Consider the following 12,855-nt stretch of genomic DNA (forward strand, 5'->3'; position numbering starts at 1 on the left):
GAAGAGGAAACGAGGGTACCGAGTCTTGCTCAATGCTCAGATATGTAGGATGTGGTGTTTTGGAGAACTTAAAATATGAACTTAAGTCCCTTTCTATTCCTTCATTGTACGTTCATACTCAAATCTGAATGCAGAGTCTCTAAACAAGGAAAACACGATACCTATTTAATTCAGATGACTTGCTGTACATCAGATTGAAGCACTTCTGATGGAAAAGTAGGGCGTGGTTTCCCAGGGCAGCCTTCTGCTACAAGCTCTAAGACCATCCTCTCCCTTCCTACTGTCCATGTCGCAGCACGTTTCAAATTCTGGAAAATTAAATAGGATCCTGTGGGTGAACAAATGTTAAATGAGCTGTAGTCAAACCCTGCTTGAGAAAATCAGTCATGAGCTGAACCTGAACCTCCCAAGGTACAGCTCTGGATGGACCTTTAGAGATTTTTAAATGTAACTCAAAATGCAAATATTTACATGTGGCCTATTATGAATTCTATATGCTAATTTTAATAGAAAACATGTCTGGGTGCATGTCTTAAATATGTAGAAATAAGATGTCTGTACAAGGTCAGACTGGAAGTGTAGTTCTCCTGCATCCTGATCTCTGACAGCAGCCAGTGAGGACAGGATTTTCTCTGTTTTCCTGTCTGACACTGACACTACTGCTGTAGCTAGGTTTTATGGGAGCTTTCTTATCCAGGAGGGTGTCTGAATATTGATATAGACAGGACTGTGTTAGTGTCTTTTGATTCCTGGCCTTCTTTGGGGGCCTAACATACTTCCCTCTCGTACCAGATTTATTGCATGACAGGTACTGCACTACCACCTGCAATAAAGGAGCCTGGTGTCGCAGCCAAACCCTGTATACTTGTATGCTTGAAACTGCTGCTTCCTAGTGATTTCCGCCACTTATCTCTGGACACAGATGAGCAAGAGGTCTTTTCTACATTTTTATTCCATATTTTACCACGTTATGGATGCAACTACTACTTCCATTCTGTGATGTGGCTCTAAAGTGATCTTGATACAAAGGATTGATACAGAGTTGCAAAGGGCTGGATAGCTCAGTAGCAGTCACCTGTCATTCAGTTTGACCCAGCGTAGCAGGAGGTGTTGAGATGTGAAAGGGAGAAGGTGTGAATCCCGGAGAACTCTGTCCTCACCTGCATTTTGTTTCCTGTCCTTTTCTTATGAGCTTAGAAGGCAGTAGTGCTCTTTGGCAATTTGCAGATGAATGCTCCCCTATTTGCTGCCAGAAGTGGTGGTCTTGTCTATGGATGCAGTATTGCATGAGCTGGTGTGACTTCAGTGCCCACCTGACCATTGCAGTTTAGGAAGTTGAATTCCTTCATCTGGGGAACTAGCCTATCTATGACCAAAAAAAAATAATTTTTCTTCTGATTCTGCAAACTGAAGCAGTCCATCCAGGGATTGGAATCCTGTTTTGGGGAGTGAGGCCATGGCCGTTAATAAGGCCATAGTCGTTAATGAGATCATGGTGTCAATCTTGATCCATCACTGTAAAATCTACCATTGCAGTGGACTGGTTTCTACCCTAGATCAACAGATTTGTACAGCTAAAGGGCGAGCTGTCTATTGAGCTGTTTTGGGAACTAAGAGGAAGCAGGAACTGATCAATGGGAAACTGAGCTGCACGATGACTAGATCGGCATCAGGGAAGAGAAGAATAATGTGAATGATGATTTCCACAGCAGCCTGGAGATGCATCAGATTAAGCAGAACACAAGGCAGCACCTTATGCCTTGTTACTTGTCCATGCCCAGCCATTGCGATGGTGAAAAGTGCTTTTTGACCTCATCTGGTGTACCTGTGAACATGTAGTGTATTCCCTTTTGAATTCTCTTCCTCTACATGGCCCTTCTGTGTCTTAGTGACGTTTTTATCTTCTTCTAGCCTCTGCACAGCTTTGAAGAGTTTTCATTTCCCTTTCTTTCTTAGCCAGTCATCTGAAGCTGTACGGTCCTCCACTTAAAGAACTGTTTTTCTTCCTGTCCTTTGAGTGAGAAAGGTGGGACTCGGCTCCTGGAGCAAGTGTATCATTGCACAGGTTGTTACAAATTTGTGTTTTCAGAAGGACAGTTGGGAGCAACTCAGGACAGCTCAAGGCTATGGGAGAAGTTCCAATACGACCTGTTTTTCACCAAAGTTAAAGGCAGTGGTCTGACTGGGAATGGGCTCTCTGAGAACTAGAATGCTGGAAGGAGGTACAGGAGCAACTAGGTTCACCATGGCTTCCCAGGGGAGGATAACTTGCCTTGAAAACATCTGTTTTCCAGGAAGCTGCGCCTCTTGGCGCAGGCCTGGAATATAAACTCATATGTGTGTCTGGGTGTTTGTCCAGAGCTGTCTCTGCACAGTGGTTCCCCACAGCTTCAGGTTCCAAGAACATACAGCAGAGAAACTGGTGCCTGCCCGGTCCTGGGAGAACTTTCCAGGTTGGACCATGTGAATGTACCCTGCTGAAGAAGGGGACATCACTAACTGGCAGCTGCTGTGATGGACTGACTTCTGTACAGAGCAGCAAGATTGACAACACACCCATGCTAAATATTTACTTAATGTGAGGCTGCAGGAAGGGAAAAGAGCATGTGGATGTATTCACAGACAAACATAGGGTCTGAAGAAGTGTGGAAAGCTAAGGCTGCGTTAGCTTTGGAGTGTGCTGTGTGTCAGCTATAATTAAGATGGGTGAATACAAAATTGTTATGCATACATCATAATTATTTGTTTGATTTGAAATGTCTTCTGCTGGTTTTAATGTTATGTATTTTTAAGTTAAAATTTCAGGTCAGTTTCAAGGAAAACTGACTTTTTCAGTTCAAGATTGTGTTAGAATAATGCATTTGTTTTGGATTTTGCAGATTGCCTTCATGACCTTGACTCTGTTTCCTATCCGACTCTTCTTTGCTGCTTTTATGATGTTGCTGGCATGGCCTTTTGCATTCATTGCTTCAATGGGACCTGAGGAGCAAGAGCTTGAAAAGCCTCTCTCCTGGTGGCGAAAGTGAGTCACTGATGTGAATAATTTTTTAGTTCAGCAGTTTGAAACAGAGAAGATTGGAAATAACTGATATCTGTCCCACAGACCTGCTTTTCTCAACAAAAGAAAAATATAAAAGCTATTATTTAAGCACTTTCCTCAAATGAGAAACTGAAAATACCTTAACTGTTTGATTTACCTAAGGATTACAGGGAGAAAAACTGATAATCTCTGGCCTCTTATCTTTATTGAGGATGCAGTGTGAAGCTTCATTGTGACATCCTTCAATTTCAATTATTGTCATAATGTCAGCTTCTTGTTATGAAGATTGACACTATAGATTGTGCCTAGATTTCATATTCAAAATTGTTGTTTTAAACTGCTTCACTCAGGTTTTTTTCCCTCTCTGTGATGAATTGACAAAACTTCTGTTGATTCTCCGAGGGCTTGCCCCATGCTTTGGTCCTTATTAATAAGTCTGTGCTTTCTTTGATTTTGGAATGCTAATTAAGGTAGAATGTAGGGTAGTGTTCACCCATCCATGAAAACTGCTGTTAGGGGAGCAAGGAAGCAGGTATAGCCTCCTCTGTAGAGATCTTTAAAATTAGGAGCTGGCACTAGCATGAGGGAAGCTGACTGATTTTTTGCATTGCAGGAGGAAGGAGGCTGAGAATCACAAAGGCATGTAATTTTACGTTTCAATTGGAATGATAGCAGTATAATGACTAAAGGAATAATGGACTGCCGTTGATCTTGTATACAGTTATTTTGAAGCTTTTTAGTTTGTCCCTCCCCTATTTCATCCACTTCTCAGTGTCACCCTTCTCTCCAGCCTCCAATCCCTGTGACTATGACAATTTGTGATGTTTGGTTTTTGCACCCTAGTGGTTAAAAGTAAATGTTTGTCTTTTCATGACCATCAGATAGCTTAAAAAACAAACAAAACCCTACGGGGGGGGGGGGGGGGGGGGGGAACCCTCACCAAATCACTTTAGGAGGAGAAAGAGAAAGGGAAAGAAGTAAAATATTGCTGAAGCTCCCAGATATGTTTTGTAGGCATCCCTGTGTTTGAGAATCTCTGCCCAACGCTTCTCTACTATTTTATTTGGGTAAACTTGAACCGAAGAATCAGAGTTGTTGCATTCTAGTTATACCCTAATAGAGTTTTTCAGGACTCAGCTTACTAGAGCTTTTTTTGGTGTTTCTAGAAAGCATGGTTAGACGTTGTATAGAAGAAACACAACAATCATAGTCTGAATCAAAATTAATTTAGTGATAAAATAAATGCTGATCTTACTGTGATTAAAAATCATTCATATTCAGGCATGAAATAAAATTGAATGGTATTTTACCTTGAAAGTGATCTTAAATCTGCTGAGAAATATACAACAAAAGGTCTACACAGTGTTCCTGCTCTGTTTAAGCAGCAGCTATCTACTGTCATGCATATAAAGTTTTTACATAACACTTCTTTTCATTATTTTAAGGTACTCCTGTGGCAGCATAACTGTTTTCTCAACTCCTTACAGGGTAGTGGATGTTTTGCTGAAAACAATCATGAGACTGATGTGGCTCGCTGGTGGATTCCACTGGATAAACGTGAAAGGCAGGCGGGCATTGCCAGCGGAAGCAGCAATATTAACTGTGGCTCCCCATTCTTCCTACTTCGATGCCATTCCTGTAACTATGACGTTCGCTTCCATTGTGATGAAAGCAGAAAGCAAAGATATTCCTCTTTGGGGAAGTAAGTTGGCAGATAACTTAGTTTCTGTGTTACTGAAAACCAAAGAAAATTTTGCTGTAGTGCATGGTGAAATTATTTTTTAGAGGTTTACTCTGAATGTAAGTAGAAAAAATTGAGTGGGTGTGGGTTTTTCCCTTTTTCCAAAGCTGGATTATTGTACAAAGTCAAACCAATCATATAGAACTCATGGTTAAATTTGCAGTGAAATTGCAACATTTTAAGACCTGACAAATAGAAAAGCGTGTTAGGATGGGGCTATAGAAGCAAAGAGTAAGTCTGTACAGAAAGTTCTTTCATGGTGTGAGTTTGAGTGCCATCCTGGAAACATGTTTTAGGAATTTTGTCTCCTCTGTTACCCTGCCTTAAGGGAGTGCTGCTAATCCTTCATGCATCAGTAAGTTTTTTTTTCAGGCAGGGCGTGAGAGATGAGCAAGAGCAGATTGTTGTGCAGTCAGATTTAGTCATAAGAAATGCAGATGCCCAAGCTGGTAGAGTTTTTGGTTTCTGTCTTTGGAATTACCAATGAAATGCTCAAAAAGGCTTGAGAGAGACCTGTGCAGCTGTGCCAGACAAGTATGTTGGTGTTTAGACTTGTAGGCTTCTAACCAGGTCTAGAGGGAGGCATTTTGGAGAAACGCACCACGTTGTTTCTAGGGACCAGCGAAGTTCAGAGAATCTTCCTGTGCCTAAATTTTTAAGGTAATATAAAAGTAACAAAAGATTTTAATTTGACCTCAGAGACTCTTAAAAGTCTAAACAAAAGCTTGGAGTTTCTTTGAGACTAAGTGGAATCAGGATGTTTGTGCCGACATCCTCCTAAAATTCCATTAGACAACGTGGTTTTAAGGAAAAAAACAGAAGCTGGGACCATGGCCACAAACGGTGAGGGATTACCTCTGGAGGCTTTGTGGAGGGAATCCCTTCATATAAAGGTGTCTCTGTATTTGATAAAGCCCAGACCAGAACTGTGGGTGTACCTCTATTTCATTGAATATCTGATTAATAGAGTTTAGGGGAAGTTTGTGGGACTGAAAAATCCATGTAAAAATTATTAGATGCTTTGAACAAAATGTTTGCAGGCATGTTTTTAAAAACAAATGTATACAAACAGTGTGAAAATAAAAAAGAAATGTATCTCCGTTGTCCAGTCCTGAAAAACATATTGTTGTGAGATGGTATGTTGATGCTTCAGTATGGTATAGCTTTATGGAGACTCCCTTGGGTTTTAGGAGCAGTCCAACCATAGGAGCAGAGGCAGATTTATCTTCTTTCTCAGATGACTCAGTTGACTGTTTAATAATTACTGGTTCAGTAAAATAAAGTACTCCACGTGCAACTCTCCTTTACTTGCACCTGGACTGTTTGGAAGACTTGAACTAGATGAGGTAACTCCAGGCCCTGTTGTGTTACTGAAATGTGATGAAATGGCAGAATGGCATTTGACAATGCTGTAGTAGTTGCTTACCTTTCCCCTGTAATAAATTCAAGGGGGACTGGTGGAGAAGCCTGAGGAGAATCTATAGGGGTAGAGAGGTTGTCGTTACGCTTGATGTAGCACAAATGTATATCAAGTAGTTCAAGCCATTTCCTATACACCTAATTTAGTTTTAAGGTAACTTTAATTGAAAGTCTAGGCTTACTGCAATAAACTTTAAAAATTATTCACTTGGTTTTGTTCACATGTAAGCAAGACCAGTTATAGAAAAATGTAAACCCCAGAGAAATACATGTAGCGATTTGATGGAATATTACTGGAATGTACAGTGCAGTCAAGTAAATGAGTATTTTGTCTTGTGTAGCTGCATTTGCTTTGTCATGCAACCCCCAAAAATTTGTAGTCCCTTATGAAGTGTTCAGAAAAATGCTGTGGAAATGATGCATAGCAGAGGTCATAATTGGAATTCAGAGTTCAAAAACTTCTTTTAGAGAAGTACTTTTATATGAGCAACATTAATTTACAGCAGTTTGTGTTATTGGAGTAAATGGACCTTAACAGAGAGGTAAGTAATCACTGTAATGATTAGTTTGGCTTAGAATTTAGTGAAAGCTTTCTAGTGCAGTGAAGTTGTGACTTTATTTTTCTTTTACTGTTTGAAAGAGATTTTCTGTGATGGTACTGACTATCCTCTCCTGCTTTGATATAGTATTTTAATTCTGATGTTTAAATTTAGACTTCTCTACATAGACACAAACATACATGTCATGTTATTGGACCACTGGTATTTTCCCTTATGCAATACGTGAAAAAAAGGTCATGTTTTTCTTGGATTGTGTGATGAATTCAACACTCCAGACATTCATCTAGAACTTATCCCAGAGAGGTCAGAATTGTGTTTTATGTTTCAGTTCTGTGAATCTTGCAGACTTGGTATACCATCTCCAGTGAAATTTTGGAGCCAGCCATTGATAATCCTAACTTTGCTATGTCTCATTTGAGTCTTGTTAATGGCCATTCAGAATCTTCTGGGAAGCTTTTAAAAAAATACATTCATTTAATTCTGTGAACAGACTTAAGTATATAAAAAATGAAGCAGCAGAGAAAATGTAAAGTTAATTTCCAAGGATTAAGACTTTGGATGAAGAGTAGATCTTCATCCAGACTATCTGAATATTATATTAAAAAGTTGGCTTTTTGATGTAATGGCAATGTTTATCAGGACATTATGCATTGTGTACCAGCAGGATCAGATGCTTTAGCAGGCACAAAAACTCCAATTGCTAACTGGTTACCAAGGTTGGTTCCAAAAGTATTTTAATAGGTTTCTGAAGCAGCTATCTGTGTTCTTGTACCCTTAGTTTGCCAGTCATGGAATATTAAGCTCTTGATCCACTTCTAAGTCTCAATAATTAAAAGCCCATTGTTCATGGGATTGGAAGCATTCCAGAAGTGTGTTTGTGTATGAGTGTTTCATTGCTTTCAAGTTAGAAAGCAGCTCTCCTGAGCCACTAAGATCAATTTCAGAAACGGACTTTCTTGTGTCTCCTTCAGATAACTTCCTTCTTTTTAAGAGAGCAGAAAATAAAACGGAATATAAAAATGCTGTTTTGCTCTGACAGAAGTCTGAAAAGCACAGAACCTTTTCAGTTAGTGGTCAGGAATGAAGAAAATTACCCACTTGGCACACACACTAGGGTGGAACCACTTGCCCAAATTTAAACAAGATTTCAATGATCATCAAAAAAAATCAGTGTCTGGTAAGTTGAGAGTGCCAGAACAGATGGGGCACACCACCGTAATACTGAAGTACATGTATTTGGTACAGTGGCTTTCTAGGGTTTTAGTTGGTTAGAGAGTTTCAGTTTGCTGGACCGCTTTACGCTGAAGCGTGTGGCCCAGGGAAGTTGATGTCTATAAATCTGTTGCACCTTACATTGGCTGAAGAAGTTGGATTAATTCATTCATCAGCACAGGTCCTTAAACTTTGATGTTTTGTCTATTGGACCCTACCAGAAATCAAGACAAGCTCTTCACATATCTGGATAGTTACAGTCCACTACCTTATTTTTGGCAGGTAAAGCAACCTGGGTAAGTGTTATTTTTCATTGCTGAAGTGGTCTGTGCTACTGCAGAAGTATTTCAATAAGAAGGAAGAGGGATTTGTCAGTAAATATGATTTGGTGGAGATTTTGTTGGACAACTTTTGTGATTCAGATATGTTTTGGTCTGAATTTCTGAAAACTAAGGTGATAAGTTAATTCAAATTTCAAGCAACTTCTCAGCATCTGTAGTCTTGCCCTCTGAAAAAGAGGAAGTCACTACCAGTGAAATGAATGGGGGGATATGTTACCTTAAACTTGTAAAGGGGAAAGGAGTCTGGTTTTGCCTGGCAGAATAGAGAAGAGCTATAGGGGAACGAAGAGTCATGCTGTGCTGTAAAACCTATTAATTCTTCTGTGGGTGGTTTTTTCCGTATCTAGTAAGCTTAAATTTTTTTTGTTCAAGCTTATATTTTGAAAGTGCTTTATAGGACTTTCTTGAGCATCATGACTAAAAGACAAGACATAAGTAACTTAGGAAATATATCCAGCTACCTGCCAAAGCATTTATGTTTTTATCTCTGAACTTGAAAGATGATGAATTACTTACCAGCTCTGTTATGCAACCTAATCCTCCAGTCCTTCACCCTAATTGTGTCCCCTGTTGTTCCCCTGACCCCCTTCCAAAGTACATGAGAAGGAACTGTGGTAGACCCATAGCTCTTCAGTGAGGATCTTGCATTTAAATACTTATGAGACTCATCGAAACGGTCCTTAAACCTCTTTTAGAAAAACGTACTGTAAGGTGTAGATATCACAGACTTCTCTTTATGAACTGTGAATCAGTAACTGAAACACTGTTAAGGTCACCAGCTTGAATGCCAATATCCTATGATTTGTTGGCATCATAGCCTGCCTTGAGTACACAAATGATTGGAGATGAGCTCCCCAGTTCTGAGGGGCATCTTGAAGTTATTACCAAGCTTATCCATTTCACCCTCTTCTTTAGAAACTTCTGTTTGAAAACTCAACGTTTCCTTCAGGCTGTGCACACCCAGATAGTCCTACAATATTTCAGTCCTCACAGGAGCTCTCTTGAAGAGACTTAAAATAGTTGCACTGCCACCTGTGTACTATAGATATGTCCTTGTTGTTTGGATTGGAATCCTAAACTTGGATTTTATTTTATTTTTTTTTGCCATAAGTTCAGTAAGCAATTACTTCTCATGTTAACTGCTACTGGAATGCCTAAACAACCATTTTTTTAAACATTGTAGTTAATATCACTAGTGGAAGCTACAAAATACAGTATATAGGAAACCTGGAAACCAACACAACTGCTTTTATAAGATACTTTGTAGACTGACAGCTGAAAGCTAAAACATACAGCCATGCCCTGATTACAGGTATTGCAGGTGTGAGAGCAAACAGCAATCTTTGTGATATGAAAAGGGTCTTTGTCCCTCAAGAAGTTCTTAAAGGAAATAGATCACACTTTAAGACCAAGCCAAATGCCATGGAATTTACTTTTCTTAAAGCTAAAGAGAGCAGTGGTTATTTATTTCCCATTGCTGACCTCTCCTTGTCCTACTGACTGCACATTTCCTGCTTTTGACTTTTTAAATAGTGAGAATAACTTTCTCATTAACACTGTATACCAGGAATGCTTGGTATCTGTTCTGTCAGGTGGTCTATGTGCTAAGCATTTAGTCAAACTAAGAAGTTGTTCTCGGCACATGTTTGGCTTTAGTGGTTGGTTCAGGCTTGGGTCAGAAAAGTATATATCTCTGTATGATTGTTGCTCTAATAAGATACTATCAGTAACTTGCAAATCTCATGTAGAGTACCATGACTACAATAATACTGTTTCTGTGAGAACAGTATAATTCCAAGTGGAAAAGATCCCAATTTTGGTTGACTTCAATTTTGTGCATTGATACAATTTTGTGTATTTGTTGTGTGTGGGTTTGAGGCTTTTTTTTTTCTATTTTTCTGTGTCCATATATCCAGGAAGTCATTTTATTGTAGAACCCTAGTGGTTTTTCTTCCCGTAATCTTCAGAAGATTTCTGAGCCTCTTGCAGTTTTCATGTTAGATATCACTTCATTAGAAAAGGTTAGAATTCAGAACTTTGTGAGCATGTTCATTTGAGTAAGGCAGCTCTTAAAAACTAAGCCTGAGGTAATGCTTTTCATCCTTGAACCTTCTGTAAGCCCTAAATACAGACTGCACATGAGGACGTCTATTAGAAAAATAATCTGGGTTTTTTTTTTTTTTTCCGGAGTAAGAAAAATGGAGTAAATACTGTAAATAGAGATATTCTACTCTAAGTCTACCTGCATTACCCAGTCTACCTCCATGTTAAATGCAACCACCTTGTACTGGCTCGACAGGCTGTCATCTCAGTATATCAGAGGAATGTATGTGGTGGGATTTTGTGGTGTTTGGGGGAGACACTGGGTGAAAGCCTCAGGTTTAGTATTCTCTAGTCTTGCAGCGGATCTGTCAGACTGTTTGCTCTTTCTACAGTGGTGGTAATGTAACTGCTTACTCCAAAATGTGTGTAGGGATACATTATAGAAGAACAGTACTTATTGCCTTACTGCAGTTCAGTTGCTTTTTGTGTTCTCTGCTGCCTTGTGGACAAATAACTTTATCTACTGGATGATTGTATCAGTTGAGCATAATTTAAATGGTTTGTTAAAATACTTACTTCTATTGTATTTTTTTTTCCCCTTCTTTTATCCTGAGAATTTCGTTGACAGCGGTTGTATGTGTTGAGCTCATCAGAGAGAAACATTTTTTTTGCTTATGCATCAGCTGGTGTTTGAAATGCTTGCATGGGAGCTGTGGTTCTGAAATCAGTTGGAGCTGCCACCCTGTAATTAATTAAAGCAGTACTGATTTTTTGCAGGCTTTCTTAAATAAGGCTGTTTCACACTAGAGCCACTTCCCATAGGTTAGCATGTCTGTAGCATTCTGGCTGCCCCGCAAGGTAGGGGTTTTGATGTATTACTGATAGTCCTATTTAAATTGCAGGCATCGGCTTAAGAAGATGCAGTACAGCATGTGTCACCTGTCTTCAGGGCTACTCATAATGAGCTGAAATTGGGGATAAGAATGACTCCAGCAAGTAGGACTGACACTGCTAGAGAAAGTCTGGGATGACACTGTCAAGGTCAACTTTGTGAACTGAGGGATTGTCTGCCATCACCCAGTAGAATTTATGATTTAAGGGTAGTTTTACAGTGAGGAGACAGGCAAGCACATCTTTCAGTGGCTCGGAATACTTGAGGTGTGTTCTTCACTACCTGGTTAAAATCAGTCTTGGACAGTTAAATTGATGAGCAAAGAAGGTTAAGATTATGTTCAGCTTATTAAGCGTATTGCACAGTTCTACATGTTTCCTTTAATTGATCAGCATACAGGCTGTCTGAAGCATTTTTATACATGCTGCGTTTTGTTCCTGCCTTGACTTTGCTCTAGTCCTGCGTATTCCTTGCTTCATAAACTACCTTATAGTATGGTGTTCAGGCTTCCCTGTGTTTCAGCTTGGCTTCTGGCTTCAGTCTTGTCCACCTCTTTGGTATGTTACTCAGCTTCTCTTTACAGACCTTTGGCCCTGCTCCTGACTATTTCTTGCACAGATCAACTTAGTACAGTCTTTGAATTTTCAGATTCCTCTCTGTTTACTGAACATGAAAATATGTGTTGATAGTAAAGTTCTGTGTAGCATTGTGCTCTGTTATCTTAGGTAGTTATGGAAAGAATATATGTGGAAAGGCAAGCACGGAGCTAGTCTTCCCTTGGTCTGTGCTTTCAGCTTCTTACTGGTGATGGTGAGTTTCAATTTCACTTAAATTGTCGGACTTGGCTGCTAAGGACCTGGTAGTTGGTGTCTTATAGGATCTTAAATTGCTGTTTAATGTAGAACAAGAATTCTGTCACCTTTTAATCTGATCCCTAAGGAAGTAAGACTTAATATGATCACCCTAGCTATTAGGCTAAGATTTGATGTGGTGGGTTAAAATAGTAATGGCTCCATACACCTTTGAAAGAAAGATGATGCATGAAAATAGTGTCTGAACTACAACAACAACAAAAAAAGAACTTACCTCATAGCCTATTTTATATCATATAATTAGACAGGACAAATCCATAGGAAACCAAGCTTTCAGTTGTCTGTGTTCTTTTTCAACATACTGTAATAGTTTTCCTTTGCATGTGGCTGTGTTGCTGTTTGTGATGTTGTCCATTTGTAAAGTAACTTGTAGTCTGTTATTTTGGAGCTTGGTAACGTTGCAGTAGCTTGCTTTTAAGAAAGTTGGAACAGTGAAGCTCTCAGGTTAACACTGCTTGCCTGTCCAATTTTCAGATACAGATTACGTTAGTGGTTAGAAACTCCTGAATTGATGAGTTGTCTGCAGTCTGTTTCTGTCATGCTGTCCAAAGTAAAATCTATCTGCTTGTTTAATTTTGTGTTATAAAGACCCTGTAGCATATTCTCAGATAAGAGCCTCAGATCTCTGGAATTAACTTGTTCATTCCTTGGCCTGAAATAACCTGAATTGCATCATTTGGGAATAAGGAAAAAAAAATTTCAGAAGGCTGGAGATGTTTGAGTCTTTTTTTGCTT

At 39.3% G+C, this 12,855-nt stretch overlaps 1 protein-coding gene across 3 annotated transcripts in view; it reads left to right on the forward strand.

The window, feature by feature from the left end:
• The window catches only part of LPCAT1 (lysophosphatidylcholine acyltransferase 1), a 66,289-nt gene that overhangs the window by 3,685 nt on the left and 49,749 nt on the right, over positions 1-12,855 (forward strand). For all 3 annotated transcript variants that reach the window (XM_054058651.1, XM_054058650.1, XM_054058649.1), the window contains exons 2-3: positions 2,880-3,022; positions 4,528-4,742. In XM_054058651.1, coding sequence (XP_053914626.1) covers positions 2,880-3,022; positions 4,528-4,742 — 358 coding nt within the window. The remainder of the gene's footprint in view (positions 1-2,879; positions 3,023-4,527; positions 4,743-12,855) is intronic.

Source organism: Cuculus canorus, chromosome 2 (assembly GCF_017976375.1).
Source record: "Cuculus canorus isolate bCucCan1 chromosome 2, bCucCan1.pri, whole genome shotgun sequence".
Classification (NCBI taxonomy): Eukaryota; Metazoa; Chordata; class Aves; order Cuculiformes; family Cuculidae; genus Cuculus; species Cuculus canorus.